At 43.5% G+C, this 19151-nt stretch overlaps 1 protein-coding gene across 1 annotated transcript in view; it reads left to right on the top strand.

The window, feature by feature from the left end:
• The first annotated feature begins 1964 nt into the window (after nucleotides 1-1964).
• Nucleotides 1965-19151, top strand: part of RELA (RELA proto-oncogene, NF-kB subunit) — a 33330-nt gene continuing 16143 nt past the window's right edge. Inside the window, exons 1-2 of the mRNA XM_054989705.1 lie at nucleotides 1965-2142; nucleotides 15017-15058. Coding sequence (XP_054845680.1) covers nucleotides 2088-2142; nucleotides 15017-15058 — 97 coding nt within the window. The 5' untranslated portion in view covers nucleotides 1965-2087. The remainder of the gene's footprint in view (nucleotides 2143-15016; nucleotides 15059-19151) is intronic.

Raw genomic sequence — 19151 nt, 5'->3', positions numbered from 1 at the left:
TGCTGATTTGCATTGGCTTACATTGTGTAACTTTCCTTGACCCGCAATGAGAAATACAGCAGGGTATAAGTAACTTAAATACATTTTAATCAAATAAAATACTCAACATAGGGTGTTTTAGGTGTTCAAAGTGCTTCATATGTATATGCCTGTATCTGATTAAGGGAGCTCTGACTCACAAAGGCTTATACCCTGGAAATCTTGTTGGTATCTAAAGTTCACTGGACCCAAATTCATATGTGTAAGTAATCCTTAAAACAACTGTGGAAGGAAGTTCACTATTGCTGTAGCTTGCAGGGTAATGCTGAAAGAATGCATTCTGTGAAGGCAGAGATTACTCCAACTAGGCTGGGGACTTCATAGCTCAAAACAGCTATTCTTTGAAACACCCTTTGAAGCCCATTGCCTTGAATGGTTAAAAGTCTGTATGTTTATTTAGAACTGCATTGCCAATTAGCATAGTCAATATGCTATACTGTTATTTATTTATGTCATCATTTATAGTCTGCCTTTCTCACTGAAACTCAAAGCAGATTACATAGTGGAAGATTAGTACAATCAGTATCAAGGACATTTCCATAAACAATGTCATAGGATTTTACAAAGACATAGCATTAGCAAGGATCTGAAACAGAGTTGAAGAATTGCTGAAACAGAACATAATCAATTCTAGGACTGACATTAGATAACATGAAGCACACATAGTATATAGGAGTACATATTCAAAGCAACGGATAATATCCAAGACAACATAGTAGTGAAGTCTATAGTCCCAAACTTATTAGCGAAGCATCTGAGACCCCCTCCCTACAATACTTCCCTCTTATCTGAGTAAAAAGCCTTTTTGAATAATTCAATTTTGCATTGTTTGCAGAAAGTCAGGATAGTGGGTGCTCTCCTGACCTCCTCAGGCAGGTCGTTCCACAGGGTAGGGGCCACCAAAGAGAAAGCCCACATATGGGCTACTGTTGATTTCACACATATGCAGGCTGGCACCTGCAAGAGACCCTTTTCAGATGAGGGAAGCTGCCATGGAGGGACATTGGAAGGGAAGCGGTCCCATAGGTATGCTGGGCCAAGGCCGTGCACAACTTTGTGTGTAATAACCAATACCTTGAATTGAGCATGGTAACTGATAAGTAGCCAATGGAAGGACTTAGATGGGAGACCAATGTATAATGTATTACAGTTGTTAAGATTTGATGTTGATTTATTGATTGATTGATTAGCCATTCTAGCCAGAGACTGGAAAAACCAGCCTCCCATTCAAATCCCCACTTGCTGGGTGAGGCCAGTGACTCTACGCCTCACTTACCTCACAGGGAAACTGAGTAATTCAAGAGGGCTTTTTGCTCAAGACAGGAGAGCTGTACTGTAAGGAAGTGGTCTCAAAGAGATGTATCAATAAAGAGCTAGGCATCATAGACTTTACTAATATGTGCTACTATGTACTATTTGTTGCTTGAAGTACGATCCTACTGGGTAGTTCTATGTTGTCATTTTTAGAATTTTTAACGCTCAATTTCAGCGTTTCTTCAACTCTGTGTACTGGCTTTCTGCTCGTTTTAAATGTTTGCAAGTTTGCATTTGTGAACCCTATTACACTGTTTATTGAAATTGACTATATTCACTCTGTAATCCGCCTTTTTTTCACTGTAGACGGTCTTTCTCACTGAGGCTCGTGAAAAAGGCGGCCTATAAACAACAAAAATAAAACGGTGACGAGAAAAACGCTGTAATCAGCTTTGGGTCCCCCTTGGGGAGAAAAACTGAGCGTAAAAGAAGCAAATAACCAAACGTATACTCGATCCCCGGGGCGGCTCCAGTGGGCGCAGCGGCCCAGAATTCGCACGCAGCCCTCGAGCGCTTTCCTGAAGGCGGGGCGAGGACGCCCAATCCTGGAGGCGGGCGGGGTTTTCTCAGAAGGGGCGGGGCGAGCCGGGCGCGGGTCACGTGGGGCGGGTGTTTCCTCTGGCCTGGCGGCGAGACCGGGCGCGCCTCCGCCTCCGATCGGGGAGGGATTCGGGGCTCCTCGGCTGGGCCCGGTCCCCGCAGCGCCTCCCCCTCGGGGCTCCTTCTCCCTCGGGATGGGGGACCCTCTGGCTCCGCTCTCGACCGCCTTCTCCTCCGCGACCATGGACGGTGAGCGCCTGGCCTTTCCTCCTCTTCCTCCCAGTTTTGGTGCCGACCCGGGAAGACAGCTGGCCTTTCTTCCTCCTGGCCGTCGTCCCGCTGGGTCTCTCTCTCGCTCCTCGGGGAAAGGGGGCTGCCCCACGGATCTGGGGGGGACGGGGGACACCAGTTATATCTGGGCCTGAGCTGGGGCGGAGGAAGGTTCGACGTGTCTCAAAATGTTTAGGGCGGAATAGTTGACGATGTTGAAGGTATGAGAATTCTTACTTTTGAGATTCTGGGGAGTCAGAGGTATTCGGGGTGTTATTGTTATTGGTGTGGATCAGAGCAGAGAGGAAGATAGTGGGTAGATGGTGCTCTCGCCTCCCCCCCCCCCCGCTTTGCTTAACCTATCTTGAAAAGTTTGTTTCGTCAAAAGTCTAATTGTCCTTCTCCAATTGAGGCACTGCCATTACAGTTCAGACTTTCTCCCAGTCTACATCTCAGCTTTGCTCTATTACCCCTCCTTGGGGTTTAATGTGTCTACAGCGCCTGCTTTGGATTCCCAAGCTATGGCTCAAATGTAAGAGTGTCCTGGAGCATGGAGTGCTTCCCTTTCACCACTGTGGATGCTTAACTTGCTTAGGTGAGAGAAGGAAGGATCCCAGGGTGTCTCTCGCTCCTAGCTAGGCTTCACTGTCATTGGTTGTAGTGGGGAAAGATGAGTTGGCCCTTAAATGTAAGATTAGCATAAGAGGTCCATCTCTTCCTGCAGGCTTTTTAAAATGGACTATTTTTATGATTGGCAGTAGAAATGAGCAAGAGTCCAGTAACACCTATAAGACTAACAAAATTTGTGATAGAGTATGAGCTTTTGTGAGTCACAGCTCACTTCTTCAGATACTGTATGATTGGCAGGCAGGCTTGCTTGAAGAGTGATAGAGATTGCTATGCTTTGCTGTTTGTTTTGGTACCTGGTGCAGATTGATTGCCTCTGAATGTGGAAGTTCTGGGTGGTAGAATATGATGATCTATCAGTGAATTAGTATTATCCTTTCAGCTGTCTGTACTCATGGAATGTTGTTTCATCTTGCAGTGTGTTATGTTACATACTTTTAATTATGTACTTTTAATGTTTCTTAGTAAATAACAATGAGAGAAGCAAAACCTATTAGCACACGCTCTCTCAAACATTTTTCTACACTGGAATGTTCATATATACGAGGGGTGGGAACCTAAAGCCACATAACAACTCTGTAGTAACAAATTCTGTGTATTAATGCTGTGAAGAATCCCTTTCATTTGTCCTTTATCTATTGCCAGATACAAACAAGAAGGTGGATTTCAGGGAAGTGCTGAGAGAGAATTTATTTGAAGGAAACGTGTGTGAGTGTCACTGTTATCCAAAATACAGCCATTAACATTCACATGTGAATGTTGATTCCAGATAACGTTTGTAAAATGTCCCAAAGTGGATGCAAATGGCTGTCAGTATTGACTGTATATTGCTTAGAGTATTGCCATTACCCCAAATTAGACTGTAGTTGTTACCCTTTTCTGGATTTCAAGTATTCTCTGTAACAAACGTTTCCTCAGTGCATTTGGGGAAAAATAACTGTATGATTTTCAGAAACAAATGTATCAAGTAACAATAGGTGGTGGTATTAGAATATATCACATATCAAAACCTGCTGTTTAGAGGGCAGGCGTTTCTGCTCATGCATTCCAAATGTCTGTCTGCTGATTGGCCAGCATTTCCATTTGGTGATGTAGATGCATCCTTGTGTATGTGATGAGAGCCAGTATACTGTAGTGGTTAGAGCACCAGACAATACTACCTAAGAGATCGAGGTTGAATTTGCCACGAAACCTTGGCCTAACCTACCTTGCAGAGTTGTTGTTGTGATGATAAGAAAGGGATCATGTGTGCTTCCCTGAGCTCCTGGGAAAAAAAGGAAGGATGAAAATGTAACTAGTCAGAAGATGTTGAGTTGGGGAAGACAGAGAGACAAGTCACGGCAGTTGCCTGTCTCTTAGCAGGGAGTAAACGAAGAGTGTGTAAACCCAGTGGCTCACCAGCTTTAATGATAGTACCAGCTTCTGAGTACATTTCAAGGTGCTGTTTGGGTGTACATCATAATTTTTAACAAAGTGGAGAATTCATTCTACTGAGAATCTTGATTTAGTTTTTTTTAAAAGAGACTGTTTGGGAAATGCAAGCTGAAATCTTGGAAACTAGAGAGGCGCCTGTGGAAGAGCCAATCTGCATTTCACAGAATTAGTTGGTAATTTGAGAGAAGTTGAATTCAGGACTGTACCACTTCAGACAGATGAATAAGAACATGCTTCCTGACGTGAAAAAACCCCTCCCTGTTTGTAGTAAACTAATAATGAGGGAGAGGCTTACGGTATCTTTGCTGGTTTTCTGTGAGCAGAGTGGTTTTATACGGTCAGTATCCAGAAAGGTCTTCTGGCCCATACCTGCAGTGCAGAATTCCATCGCCTCTGTATATCCTATGAAATGTGGCTTAACAATTTCTGAGGCCAAACCATAAGTGCTGGTTACCTCCATGTATCACTCAAAGCACTAGAATCAATAAGAGCAACTATTTCAATATATCTGATTCATATTAGTTCCTGGAGTTTTAAAGTTTCATTCTTAATAAAGTCATACTCTGTGTTCTGTCAGTCTGGGAGGGAACGCCAAGGAGGAAAGGGTCTGGGCCTTTTATGTCATGGTTCCCAAACTGCGCAACTTCTTCCAGCATTCCACGTTTTTCTACAAAATGGAAAAGATATTTGCCTACTAATGGGCCTTCAGTTAGTTCCACTTTGGTTGTTAAATTGTGAGCGAAGAGGCAGTTGCTAGTTTTTTTTGTCGTGTTGGCATTTTTCCTCCTTGATGTGGTTGAGTGGAGATGCATTTAAACAAGTAGCACTTCACAGAGTAAAGTAGGTGAAAAGGAGACGGTTGGGACCTTACAGTTCATTGAGGGAGCTCACAGAGAGCTTACAGTACATTGACATGGAGGGAAGACAGTGACAGGAAGGGAGAGGAGAGAGCAAGGAACTCCAGTTGGCTGAAGACGTAGTAAATATTTATAAAAGATGCAGGAGAGCCATTTGCCTACTAAAAGAGAGGAACTAGCACTCCAGTATCACCTCCGCCTTGTACAGAGCAGGTGTTTCATCTAGTCTTATACTAGTGACTTTTGTCTGGTGGTGGGTCTCTGAGCTAAACTGGGTCTGCAGCTGGGAGCCCTGCCAAGGAGGATCTGGAGCAGAGGCCCCCAATGTTTATGAGCCATGAACACCTTTAGAGTTGTAACACTGGATGGTGGAGCCAACCATAAAATGGCTGCCATGAGAGGCAGAGCCAACCTCAAAATGTCAGGGAGAAAGGTAGTGCATAATTCTGATGGTAGACCTTCAGCACTTCAGGCAGAAGCTCTGTTTAACAGGTTCCCTTTTTAAATGAACATACTGTTTAAAAATATTTCCTCACATACACCTAGCTTATCTTCATATAGTGAAGATTCTTGTGTTGTGGTGGCAGCGGCTGTCGAAGCAACTTCTTAAAAATCTGCACAGCCAATCGCATCTCGGATGGCTAATCAGAAGCCCTGCTGGGCAAAAGCTCCTCCTGGCTCCATGCGCTTTCTAAAAAATGCAAGCATCATGCTGGGGAATCCTGGTCAAGGGCCAATATTCCGTTACTCAGTGGAGAGAGAAGGGTCTTTGCATATGCTCAGAGTCTATCTCTTCTTTGGTACTGTTTTACACATCCGAGGGATCGGTTCTGATAGGAATGCAGTTTATGATCTTTTTGAAAGAATGCTTTGTGATATATTATACCCTACGCAAATGAACCATTTGTTCAGGGAAAGGAAATTGTATGGATGGGAAGCATTTGATTTTCCAGCCTCTCTGGGTCCCAGAGTCACAGAGCAGCCAGCAAGCAGGGAAAGAGCCAGTTCCAAAGCAGAACTGGCTTTGCTTCAACACAGCTACAAAGGATGGAATGCATGTGTCGTGTCTTTTTCAATTATAAATCTGGTAGCATTCAACTGAATTGGTGATAGCTCTGTTTGTACATCTTAAATGAGGATTTATGGGGCTTGACTGAAGCCAGTGTACAGCCCCCCAACTCTTGCTGGGGGTCCTGTAAAAGTAGTTTTTGGGTGGCTTGGGGTGAGAGACAGCAAGGGGTTTTTCCTCCTCTGCTTCTCAGAGTTCTCCGAGACAGGCCTTGGCCCCCTGCCAAGTCCTCTGGCCTGACTCCAAGTGAATCCAAAGCCTGTTCTGAAATGAGAAAATGTATGTGCCCAAAGACTTGGAGGAAGGGTGGGGCCAGTTGCTGCAACAACAAACAGTGACTGGCTATCAGGAGTTGGCCAAATTTGCAGAGCCCTGTATCTACAAGATGTGACTTCTGAGTGCATACAGGGTCCTTTCCCATTCTTGAACAAGAAAGGACAGCCTCTTTTTTCCTCTTCTCCCTCCAAAACTACCATGAATGTGGTTGCAGGAAGATTTCCACGCACACAGCTGGAACATTTGGGGAGAAGATTGTCCCAAGACTTTGAGATTTATTACTAGGTGCCATGGTAGCTCAGGCAGTCAGTGGACCAAGATTTTGAATTGCTGGGTACATAAGGGAAAGCTTGAATGGTTTTAAGCTGTCCATCCAGATGCTTCTTTGGGAAGGGACCATAAATCAGTTGTTGAGCATCTACATGTGGAAGGACCCATATTCACTCCGTAGCATCTCCAGTTATGAGATCTCAGAGGATGAGTGAAAAAAGATGTGTTCCACTCTGCAGTGTGGTGTAGAAGTGTTGCATTAGGTGGACCAATATAGGGCAGTTTTGAACATTCCACACAAACTTTGGGTCGAGGTCCTTCCTTTTTCAGGTGTTAGCCACTGTTTGATCAGAGGAGCTGGTGTAACTTGCCCCAAAGTCTGTTTGTTTAGAAAATTTATATGCTGTCTCTCCAGACCCGCTCCAAGTGGCTCACAACGGAAACCAAGACAATAAAAACAAATCACGTCTATAAAACAAGCCAAGTCAATAAAGTAAAAGACAAATGAGTCCATGAAAACATAGCAATAAAAGCAAGCCAGGGTATAGGAATACGTAAAAGTGCAAAGCATGACCAACGTGGCAGTGAACAGCATTACCTCTGAGCATGTAGAGGGTGTTGAGGAACTATATTCTGCACCTGAGGTTAGGAATAGAACGACAGGAAGGCTTGACTCTCAGCCCCTTTATATAAGGGCAGTTAACCACTGGTGTTTTTCTTCCTTTATAAACTACTGAACTATTTTAAATAGCCCATAGTGTTTCAGGCCTGTGACTTTCGCATCCTTGTTTGAGGATGGAGTTGGTGGTCTGAACTTTGATCCCAGCTTTGCCAGCTCTCCCTTTTCAGGTCATATGAGGTTCTAGAGTTGCCCGGTTACCCAACCGTAGATAAGTTTGGGGAACCAAAGCTGCCCCTGTTGTGTTTTTTTTTTGGTATTTGAAACTTGGAAGTGCATCTCTTGTAGACTTCCTCTTTTGGGCTCTGTTGTGATTCTCAGGGCCTCTCAGTCGAAACTCCTCTCTTCTCTTGCAGGCTCTGGGTGAAAGATCAGGAGTGGTTGTTTCACAAAGGCTGTGGGCCTAGCTACAAGTGACAAATGACACAGGTTGGACACTTGTCAGCCTCCCTCAAGTTTTGATGGGAAATGTAGGCATCCTAGTCTTGCAGCTTGGCTCTCCGACTGCTGTCCAATGGACTTTTCAACTGTCACTTGTCCAACATTCCGCCAAGTTGCCTACATTTCCCATCAAAACTTGAGGGAAGCTGACAAGTGTCCAACCTGAGCCATTCGTCACTTGTAGTTTGGCCCTGTATCTTTACCTTATGAGCTTTCTATCCTAGCATTCCTCTGAGGAATGGAGTGGCAACAACTCTTTCACAGGAGTTGAGCTGAGAGAGAATGATGAGCCCTAGTTTGTGCATGGAGGACAGTGAGGTGGGAGTGAGCTGATAGGAGGTAGTAGAATGGCTGTGCTACTTTGCAATGCTGTTGGAGGAGTCCAGTTTGGAATATTTAGGGGAGGAGCTGTAGCCCAGTGGGAGTGCATCTGCATGCAAACAGTCCCAGGTTCAATTGTCGACATCGAAAGGGTCAAGTGAGGTAAAAGAAAGGTTCCCTTAGCTGCTCTTAGAGTAGTTAATACTGACCTTGATAGTTTCATATGTGTGTTCATTATTCCTTCGTATGGAAAAACTCTATGCAACACACTTTCCTTCAATGATGGTGTCAGGCCCTGCCAGTTAGATCCCCAGATACTTCACTGTAGACCAAGAGTCCAGTTAAAGTTTCTTTATTAGAGATCCATCAGTATCAGTGCACTCAGACTACAGCATTGGCATAAGTGATGAAAAGGGGGAAAGCAATGTTAGTTATAGGGCAAGATACCCGCCCTGGAATAAGGACTGTTAGAATTTAGGCCCGCAGGGCCTAGAAGGATGGATGGAGTAGTGGGCGGGGGGGAGGAGGATGAACCCATTCCATGTCTCAGCGAGATACGGCTCCCACCGGCACTTCAAGGACACTTTCCCATGCCAGCCGAGAAAGTGAAAGTAGCCACCTGCAAGATAAGCGATTCACAACTACACAGTTACCCAGCTACACAGATATTCCTCCACACATTCTCAGAGGCCCAGAATATAACACAGTGCAATAGACATACATGGCAAATAAGCAGGGCACATCTGACAGATGGTTTTCTATTTCATGGAAGTTATAACATGGGGGAGCATTTCAAAATGTGATCCTCCACCTGCAGCCTGAAGGGATAAGACCCATTGTTCCATAGACTTGCCAATTCCAGTTCTTGGAGATTTGGGGACAAATGCCAGGGAAGGGTGGAAGCTCAGCGGTGATGTGATACTATAGTGTGTGCATCCTCTAAAGCTGCCATTTCCTCTAGGGGAACTGGTTATCTGTGGTCTGGAAATCCACTGTAATTTAAGAACTCCAGGCCCCAACTGGAGGTTGGCAACCATATCCTACCACTGTCACAATTCCCCCCTACACACACACTGTTCTTTTGTGAGTGTGTGTCATGGAAATATGGATTAGAGCATATTAGCAATACAAGTGTATTCTAGTGAACTTTGTATGAACCTTAATGTAGTTTTTTAAAAAACTGGTTGTATAACCACACAGAGTTTCTTTTCATCTTTGACAGCCAATTAAAAATAGTGTACAGTAGCAGATAAATGGTTCTCTAGCTGTTAGAATGGACCAATGATGATCTACTCACTTAACTTTTCCTATCATCTTTAATGATTTATGTAGCTTATCTTGCAGCTGAACATAGCATCACTTTTTGGCGTAGTAGTAGTAGTAGTAGTAGTAGTAGTAGTAGTAGTAGTAGTAGTAGTAGTAGTAGTAGTAGTAGTAGTAGTAGTAGTAATAATAATAACATTCTGCCCTTCAGAACAACTTAATACCCACTCAGAGCGGTTTACAAAGTGTGTTACTATTATCTCCACTACAATCACCCTATGAGGTGAGTGGGACTGAGAGAGTTCTGAGAGAGCTGTGACTGACCCAAGGTCACCCAGCTAGCATCAAATGGAGGAGTGGGGAATCAAACCCCATTCTCCAGATTAGAGTCTTGCCACTCTTAACTATTACACTAAACTGAATGTCACATGATTGAAATTTTGAATAATTAACTAAATCTTAAACCAATCATAATTTTATATCATTGTCATGTGTAAAGAATCTTAGATTTCTCATAAGATATTCAATATCAATTACTATAAAAGATGTTACCCAGATAAGGAGTTAGGATCTTTCTGAAAGAAATCTCATGAAGATCTAGGTGAGAACATTGTAATTATCTGCGTGTTGGTGAAAAATTCAATGCATTTCATAATAAACTTGATTTTGAATCTGTCTTAGATTTGATTGAGAGATGTTAAGTGAATTAATCCTTGTAGTTTGTATCTGTTCCACACTTATTGTTCCAGATAGAGCTTTATATTTTGATAAATTGCTTATTAAAAATATCAGGGTTTATTTCAGTAAAGAATAAACCTTAATATCTAACAAGAAGTCCCTTTGTCTTGGTGGGGAGACTGTAAGCAAGAATAACCCATATAAATTATTTGTACTAATTAACAGGCTCTCCAAATGAGAGATTTCTGTTTTAGGTCTCAATTCATAGAGCCGTGAAAGCTGCTCAGAGTTTTTTTGTTTGTTTTTTTGGTTATATCATTTATAGTCTGCCTTTCTCACTGAGACTCAAGGCAGATTACATAGCGGGAGATTAGTACAATCAGTATCAAGGACATTTCTATAAACAATGTCATAGGATTTTACGAAGACATAGCATTAGCAAGGATCCGATACAGAGTTGAAGAATTGCTGAAATAGAACATAATCAATTCTAGGACTGACATTAGATAACATGAAGCACACATAGTATATAGGAGTACATATTCAAAGCAACAGTTAATATCCAAGACAACATAGTAGTGAAGTCTATAGTCCCAAACTTATTAGCAAAGCATCTGAGACCCCCTCCCTACAATACTTCCCTCTTATCTGAGTAAAAAGCCTTTTTGAATAATTCAATTTTGCATTGTTTGCGGAAAGTCAGGATAGTGGGTGCTCTCCTGACCTCCTCAGGCAGGTCGTTCCACAGAGTAGGGGCCACCACAGAGAAAGCCCGTGTGCGGGCTGCTGTCGATTTCGCGCATGTGCAGGCTGGCATCTGCAAGAGACCCTGTTCAGATGAGCAAAGCTGCCGTGGAGGGACATAGGAAGGGAGGCGGTCCCGTCGGTATGCTGGGCCAAGGCCATGAAGAGCTTTGTATCTAATAACCAATACCTTGAATTGAGCACAGTAATTGATAGGTAGCCAGTGGATTGACTGTAGGATGGGAGTGATGTTCATATTCCTGCTTGCTCCTGCTAACGGTTGAGCTGCAGCATTTTGCACCAATTGGAGACTCTTAGTTAACTTAGATGGGAGACCAATGTACAGTGCATTACAATAGTCAAGTTTCGATGTTACCATAACATGGATCCTGGTGGCCAGGTCAGCCGTGTCAAGGTAAGAAGCTATCTTCCAGGCTAGAGTGAGATTGTAAAAAGCATATTTTGCAGCTGGAGTTGGGAAATAAATCTCGACATTGACTAGTTAGAGAGCCTTAATGAGACCCAGATAAGCATTCCATTGCAAATGAACCAGGCTCCTCACAAACTGCCTGGGTGGTTATTGCAGCAAAGCAAGGAATCTGAACTTTGGTTTCCCTTTCCAAAAGCCCCGGTTTTCTAGCCACTGCATGTGCTTCTGTAGGAAGCAATTTTTGTTTATATTTTAACGATTTCTGTTCTTCCTACTCCGCTGAAGATGCTCAAGGTAATAGAAATTAAAATATAAATAATTTTAAAGTACCAGCACAGTATCATCACATATTGAAAAATATAACTGCCAGAGAACCTGTGAATGTGTGAATACACATCCTGTGATGTGTATACACATCACACTCGCTTGCCACCTGCCAAGTATTGGGGGGGGGGAGAGTTCTGTAAGCTGAGTATCTTATACTAGCAACCAAAAAAGCTCCCCAAATGATAAAAGGAGCCCCTTCAGCTTTAAGAATCAGATGCCTTCAGTGGCTGTAGCTAGACAATCATAACTGTATTCCATACATGGTTTCTATCAGTAAAAGCAGAGGGAGAGAGCACGGCCCTTTCCAGGACTGTTTGGGCCTTTGAGAGGGGACTCATTGGGGCCAGGCCCAGAAGCAGCCACCAGATGACTTGCTACCATGTGACCTGCATGGCTCACCCAAGCCTGGCTTGCTACTCTTCAACAGCAGCCCCCTCTCCCTACCCCAACAAAAGGCAGCGTCATGAAGTGGTTAGTGTTTCAGAGCAGGTTCTGGGACACCCAGATTCAAAATTGCCACTCTGCTGTGGAAGCTCACTGGGTGACTTTGATCCAGTCATACACTCTCAGCCTAACCTACCTGTCAGGGTTGTTGTGAGGCAAATGTGGAGGCAAGGAGAACCATGTAAGCTGCTTTGGGTCCTCATTGTGAAGAAAGGCAGTAGATAAATGAAGTAAATTTGTAAACATAGATGAAATCGGGAGGCAGATAAAAGGTAAGTCGTTTAGTGGGTTTGAAAGAGAGGACATAGGGAAAGCTGAGGATATGGAGGCTGCCAGGAGGAGGGAAAGAGGAAATAGTGTGGAGAAGGGGATATAGTGAAAAGTGAAGTACCCTTTACAAATCCAGTTCCCCACCATGCAACTGGGCCCAGCTCAGCTGGCACCATGCAACTGGGCCATAGGGGAGGCGCTGCTGGGGGAAGGGGAGAATATGAAGACGGGGGCAGGAAAAGGTGGGTGGGAAGGAGAAAAAGCAAAAAAGAGGGAGCGTTTATGGGGGCATGGTAGTAGTGGGAAATGAGATGCCAATGCCCCCCCCCCCCGTGAGTCCTTGTGGGTCTCCACTTGTACTAAAAGTCAAATTCTGTTCCAAGATCATTTCAGTTTTTCACCAAGAAAAGCTAATTCTGGCATAGATTTCTGCTAAAATGTAGCTGATCCTCCAATGTTGACTACTTTGCAAAATGTATTGTAGTTTTGCTGTGTGTCCAGGAACAGGACAGCGGAAGTATGTAGTGCTTTGAAGTTGCCATTGTCTGCCCCTGTTGTCTTCCAGGTGATCTCAGTGGGCATGGCTCATATGCTTTCAAGTCTATCTTTACAGCAACGGGAGCTGGAAACCTGTTCTCTCTCCTCTTAACTTTTTTTTTGTATGTGAAGCTTTAATTCTCAGGAAGTTTAATTTGGCACTTAATACCAACTTCTGAGTTCTTTTTGTGCTCCTGTGGACTTGTGGCATAACCACAGCCCCGAGTGTAGCAGGCCAGCATTTGATGTTTTCTTCCTGGTGTTACTTAACAGATGCTGTTTTCAGCAGCACCCTGGCTGCCTGTCGGAGGCCTGTAGGTTGTCCTGTCCTTTCTGCAGCATCAGGTTAATGGACTAGCACAGGCAAAACAAGGCGCAGCTTCTATAAACATACACACACCTGGGGGATTTGCTTGCTGTTGGGGACTTGGCAGTCTTGGACCAGAGGTTGGTGGTGGCCATCTCCCTTCTGGAGTTGCTGCTATATTGGACAAAATCCAGCCACACCCAGGAACAACCTCCTCCAAATTCCACTGCTAACAAGAGTCGCTCCCCTCCAGTTTGCCTTGGCCTCAAGCTTCTGTAGTCCACAGCAGAGATGCAGGTCTGCAGTATCTCTGCAGTCTCTAAAATTGAATGCTAGTATGTATGAATCTGAACTCTTTCCTTGGCTTGAACAGAGACTTCTAAATAAAGCCACTGCTGTGTAATGTGGTTGGTGTTGGACTGGGGACACCTGGGTTCAAATCCTTGCTCAGCCATGGAGATCACTAGAAGCCCGTGAGCCTAACCTATCTCACAGGGCTGATGTGAGGACAGACTGTGGAGGAGGGGAGAGCCAAAGGGTGGGATAAAAAGCCATAGATAAATAGCTTCTCCATTTGCATTTCTAGCGTGGCTGGGCTGCAGAGTCTCAGAGGAGAAGCAATAAGCATGTGTTTAAAAGCAGCAGCAGCTGATGGAGAGTAGATTATTAGTGACTGCTCAGGTTGCCATCTCTCAGATCACTGAGAGATCTCTGTCTTTTGGTGCTACACCTCTGAAGATGCCAGCCACAGCTGCTGGCGAAACGTCAGGAACTACAATGCCAAGACCATGGCAATACAGCCCGGAAAACCCACAACAACCAAAAATAATACAACTTTCCACAGATAATACAGAGGTAGTTGGAGTCTTTGACTGGTGTCTGTTTTTCTTCCACTTCCTTGAGAACTTCCAACTCTCCAGCAACAAACAGGCCACCAGTATGTGCTCATTTTCAAGTGCTTCCTCAGATCGCTTATCCTATGCAAATATCTTATGGAACTATAAATACCATGGATATTATTAAAACAGCAGGGAATGGGGGAAAGTAGATCAGTGACCACTGGAGGGACCTCCTAGAAGCAGTTGAGATTTGGCCGCAGTCTGATCCATCAGGGCACATTCTCTTAAATCTGAAAACTCAGTATCATTAAAAACAGATCAGTTAATCTGTGTTAAATAATGCTGAATATGTACTCTTGTGTTTCAGTTTAAAACACTATAAAAGAATTTGAATCTCTGGTCTGCCATGGAAGCTTGCTGGGTGGCTTGGCTCATATTTAGCCTAATTTACCTCAGAGGGCCATTGTTGTAAGGATAAAATGAGGGAGGGGAGAACAATATTTTACGTTACCTGCTGTTGAGAAAAGAATGGGATATCAGTTGATATCATGGTAAATCAGTCTTCCCCCCTCTTCCCCTGTTGTATGGTTTGGCAGTTTGATGAGTAATAACTTTGTGGAGGTTGAAGAACAGAGAAATGACTGCCTGTGATGAATAGGTAAAGTGCAGCACTAGGAGGGGAGTTGAGGTAGGCCTGTTACTGTTGGGTCAGGATTTCCTGGGACAGGAAATAGTTGTTTTTTTCCCTGATCTCCACAACTATTAATGTTGGCCTGCGAGACGGTTGTTCTGCCAGGCATATGGCTGAGGCTAGGCCTCTGCCGGCCTGAAAAAAGGGGTGTATAAAAGCCTAACCCTCCCTGTGAAGGCTGTCCACCATCCTGTTTTAAATGTGTATTAATACACTGTTGTTTTAATGTAGATGCATTTTTATTGTATTTTAATATGTTGTTATCCGCCTTGAGCCTGCTTGCGGGGATGACGGAATAGAAATTTAAAATAAATAAATAAAATAATACTGCTTCTCTCTTTCTCTCTAGATCTTCTCCCATTGATCCTTCAGCAAAACTGGGGTCTTCAGGGTAAGAGATGCATCCTGCTTCTTTGCTGTTTTAACCTCGTCACTTGTATCTGTGCTGTGTGTGTGGTGATTTTTTTTAAAATTAAGTTTATTTTAAAACTGTTAATTGTTACTGTTTCTTACGAGCGGACTGTTCTGTGATTCTAATGGCTCCGTTTGGCTTGATTTTCCAGCAACCATCAGAAAGGAGGCATGTAAATACTTCAATAAATAACTTTTTGTTGGGCTGTAATCCAGTTTCTGTCCTAAAATCAGTCACTTGCTTCAAAAATTATCTGAATGAACATGAGATGTATTGTTTATATGTTGCCATCAATAAAAATGGGACTTCAGCGTGTAACATTTGGCCAGAGAGAGGGAGAGAATTCAAAGTAGTGACCTTCATGTCAGCGATAAGTGAAGTGCCGTCATAACACAAGTAGTAAAGAAATATGCAGAGAACTTTTTTACCTGTTTATTTTGGCAGTGTTCAAGAATAGAGAAGATATGGGTAAGAAATTTTGGAATTAATCATGGCAATGACATCTTTGGATGAATTGTAAGGTCTTATGAGGAGGATCTGGAAATTATGTTGGATTTAAGTATAGCAGCCCGTTTAAGTCTAGTTTCTTATTGGGGAAAAACATAACCTCTTATTTCAGATTGATACTTAGAAAGATGTAGGAAATTGCACTGATGCTGAATTTAACTTATCAGTGAAGAAGATGAAGTTAAATGAGTAATAACCCAGTTGAAAATGAGTGGTGTTTGTGGTGCATTGGAACAATAAATAATAATATACATTAGCAGTTTTTAATTTTGTTTTCATGTGTATTTGTGTGCGTGTGTACTTATTTATTTACAGAACTTATAGTCTGCCTTTCTGCCCAGTCAGGGTCATCAAGGAGACTTAACAGTTAAAAACAGAACATTATAAAAACAGATCAGCAAACCAATGAAAACAAAAACTAAAATATCTGTGTAAAAACACAAACAATGATTAAAACCTAGGACAGCAATGGAGAGACCATTGAGGGAACAGCAGATGAAACCAAAAGTCTTTGCCTGGTGATAGAAGACTAGAAGGGAATAGGACAATGATAGAAGGGGAAATTCCTGCGGAAGGATTTCTGTAATTTTGGCACTACCCTTTCTTGGGTTGCCACCCGTCTAACCTCAGAATGTGGAGGCACCTGAACAAGGCCTCAAATGGTACCTGTAGAGGTCAGGTAGGTTCTTATGAGACTAGGTGGTCCTTCAGGGATTTTAGCCTCAAATCATACAGGGCTTTAAAGGTCAGCATCAGAACCTTAAATTGGGCCTGGAAACAAAGTGGGAGCCCATGTAGATGGACCAAGATGCAGTGTGGTCCTTAAAATGCATTCCAGTGAACATCCTAGCTGCAGCATTCTGTACTAAGTAAAGTTACCCAGCAGCAGGCCTGGACCAGCAGCAGCCCCTAGGTATGGACTTGTTCCTTTTGGGGGAGTGCAACTCCATCTAGTACTGAAGACACGTTACATCCCAAGTCAGTGCTTGCACATACCTGTCAGGATTGTTACCTTATTAGCCCACATCCATGGCGAAAATGCCTCCAGGTACTGATTCAGGGTTTCTACAGCTTCCCTAGCATCGAAGTAAGCGATAAAGTTAAGTCTCACCTGAATTTTGGTGGCAACCCAGCCCAAATCTCTAAATGACTTAACCCAGCTGTTTCATGTAGATGTTAAAAAGTATGAACATTTTTGGGAGTCCGTAGGGCAGATGCCAAAGGCAGGTGCTGACTGAGCAGCAGTCCCTCAGCACGGCCTTCTGAAACCGACTTTCTAGGTAGGACTTGAAACCACTGCAAAACAGAACCTCCCGGAAAGGCAGACCAGAAGGAGACCATTGGTTAATGGTATCAAAAGTCACTGACAGTATTTGTGCATGTGTGCATAAATGTGTGTATTTGTGCATAAATAAGTATATATTTAAAAGGGAATATCTAGATAAGCCAACTGCCCTGACTTGGCTAGCCCATGCAAGCTTGATCTTGGAAGCTAAGCAGGGTCAGACTGGGTTGGTACTTGGATGGGACACCACCAAGGAAAGCCAGGGTTGCTGCTCAGAGGCAAGCAATGGCAAACCCCCTGTGAACGGCTCTTGCCTTAAAAGCTCTATGGGGTCACAATAAGTTAACTGCGATTTGGTGGGGAAAGGGAGACGTCAAATGGAACTCAAATCAGAAATAAGGTATACAAGACATCTCATTTCCCCCTCCTTCACTAGGTCATCTTTCCCTTCCCTGCTCCCCATAACCTCTCCTTGTTTTCCTGCTCTTTTTCTTCTTCCCACCCACCTTTGTCTGCCACGGTCTTCCCCTTCCCTTTCCCTCCCTTGCAGCCTCTCCCCTATGGCTCAGTTGCATGGTGCCAGCTGAGCCAGGCACAGTTACATGGTAGGGAACCTGCAAGGACTTGCAGGGAGTACTTCTCTTTTCTCTGTATCCCCTTCTTCACACTATTTTCTCTTTCCATCCTCTTGGCAGCCTCCATGTGCTTACCTTTCTCTATGTCCTTTCCTTCAAATCTTATAATCAATTTACCTTTTATCTGTCCCCCATCTTCATTTATATTTACTTCATTTATATACTGCTTTTCTCCCCAATGGGGACCTAAAGCAGCTTACATCATTCTTCTTGCCTCCAGATTATCCTCACAACAACCCTGAGAGGTAGATTAGGCTGTGAGTGTATGACTGGATCAAAGTCACCCAGTGAGCTTCCGCAGCAGAGTGGTGATTCAAACCTGGGTCTCCCAGATCCTGCTTTGAAACTCTTATCACTACATTTTGGGAGTAGGTGGGCTATGTTGAACAGCAGCAAGCAGCTAAGCCTGGATGAATCATCCAGGTCATATAGTATCAAGTCATCCTATGGTTGCTGGTGGGCCTGACCCCAATCAGTCCTCCATCAAAGGCCAAAACAGCCCTGGAAATAGCCCTGCTCCCTCCCCATGCCTTTTCCTGACAAAAACCAACCCTGGAATGCTGGCTAAACTGTTTTGGTTGCCTAGCAACAGCTATTTGGAGGGGGTTTAGCCCCAAGGAGAGGTTGGATTTCATGTTTTTTCTGAAAACTTGAGGCATTTTTCAGGTGTGTAAGAAGATCTCTTGTCTGTTCATAGATCCAGTCCCTGGATTTAAGTATCAACAGATCAGGGCCACTTGGCTATTGATTTATAAAGTTAAGGACCTCAAACAAGGTATCAAAATTAGTAGAATCTGGACAAGAAAGTGATTTCAAGAATTTGAACAATATGGAAAGTTGTGGGATGTTGCCTTGATGTGGAAACTGTTGAGAGAGGGTCCTGTTTGGTGGTTCTTTGGAATAATAAATTCCAAATAATAAATACTAGGACAATGTGCAGTCACGTGCATTATTTATTTATTTATTTATTTAGATATTTATACCCCGCTTTTTCCCCAATGGGGACCCAAAGGGGCTTACAACACCATTCTTTCCTTCTCCATTTTATAGTTACCACAACCATGTGAAATAGATTAAGCTGAGTGTGTGTGATTGCCCCAAGACCACCCAACAAGCCTCCATGGCAGAGTGGAGGATTCAAACTGGGATCTCCCAGATCCTAATTTAACACCCTATCAGCTACTCCTCATCGGGGCTTTTTTCCTGTGTTGTAATGATAACAATATGAGGTATTGTTATTCATGTATTCTTTTCCACTTTGTGTTTTGTTCTTAATTTTTTTTAAGGGGAGAGTGTGGTAATGATAGGTAAGATTTGGCCAATGTGGTAAACAAGGGAATATGCTGTTGATAGTGGGGGAGGGGCTCTTCTGTGGCAAAACGGCACTCTAATAAAATTATTGAAAATTCCTAATTGTGATCAGGGAACACTGGCATCATCTACGATTTTTGTTTTCCCTGCTTATCCCAGAATACTACTAACTAGTATGATGGAGTTAGGGACAAAGATTCATTACATGACCTTGACCCAGGTGCGTGCATTTGCAGGGAAAGGTCTTGGCACCTGAAATGAAGATTCAGGGTCATTGTTATGGAAGCTCTCCTGGAGATAGGCAAAGAAAGCCTTTAGGGTTGCTGCCCAGCTT

The sequence above is a fragment of the Eublepharis macularius genome, chromosome 1 (genome assembly GCF_028583425.1).
Source record: "Eublepharis macularius isolate TG4126 chromosome 1, MPM_Emac_v1.0, whole genome shotgun sequence".
In the NCBI taxonomy this organism is placed as follows: domain Eukaryota; kingdom Metazoa; phylum Chordata; class Lepidosauria; order Squamata; family Eublepharidae; genus Eublepharis; species Eublepharis macularius.
The sequence above is the reverse complement of the archived record's forward strand: the minus strand, read 5'-3'. Positions and strand labels throughout refer to the sequence as shown.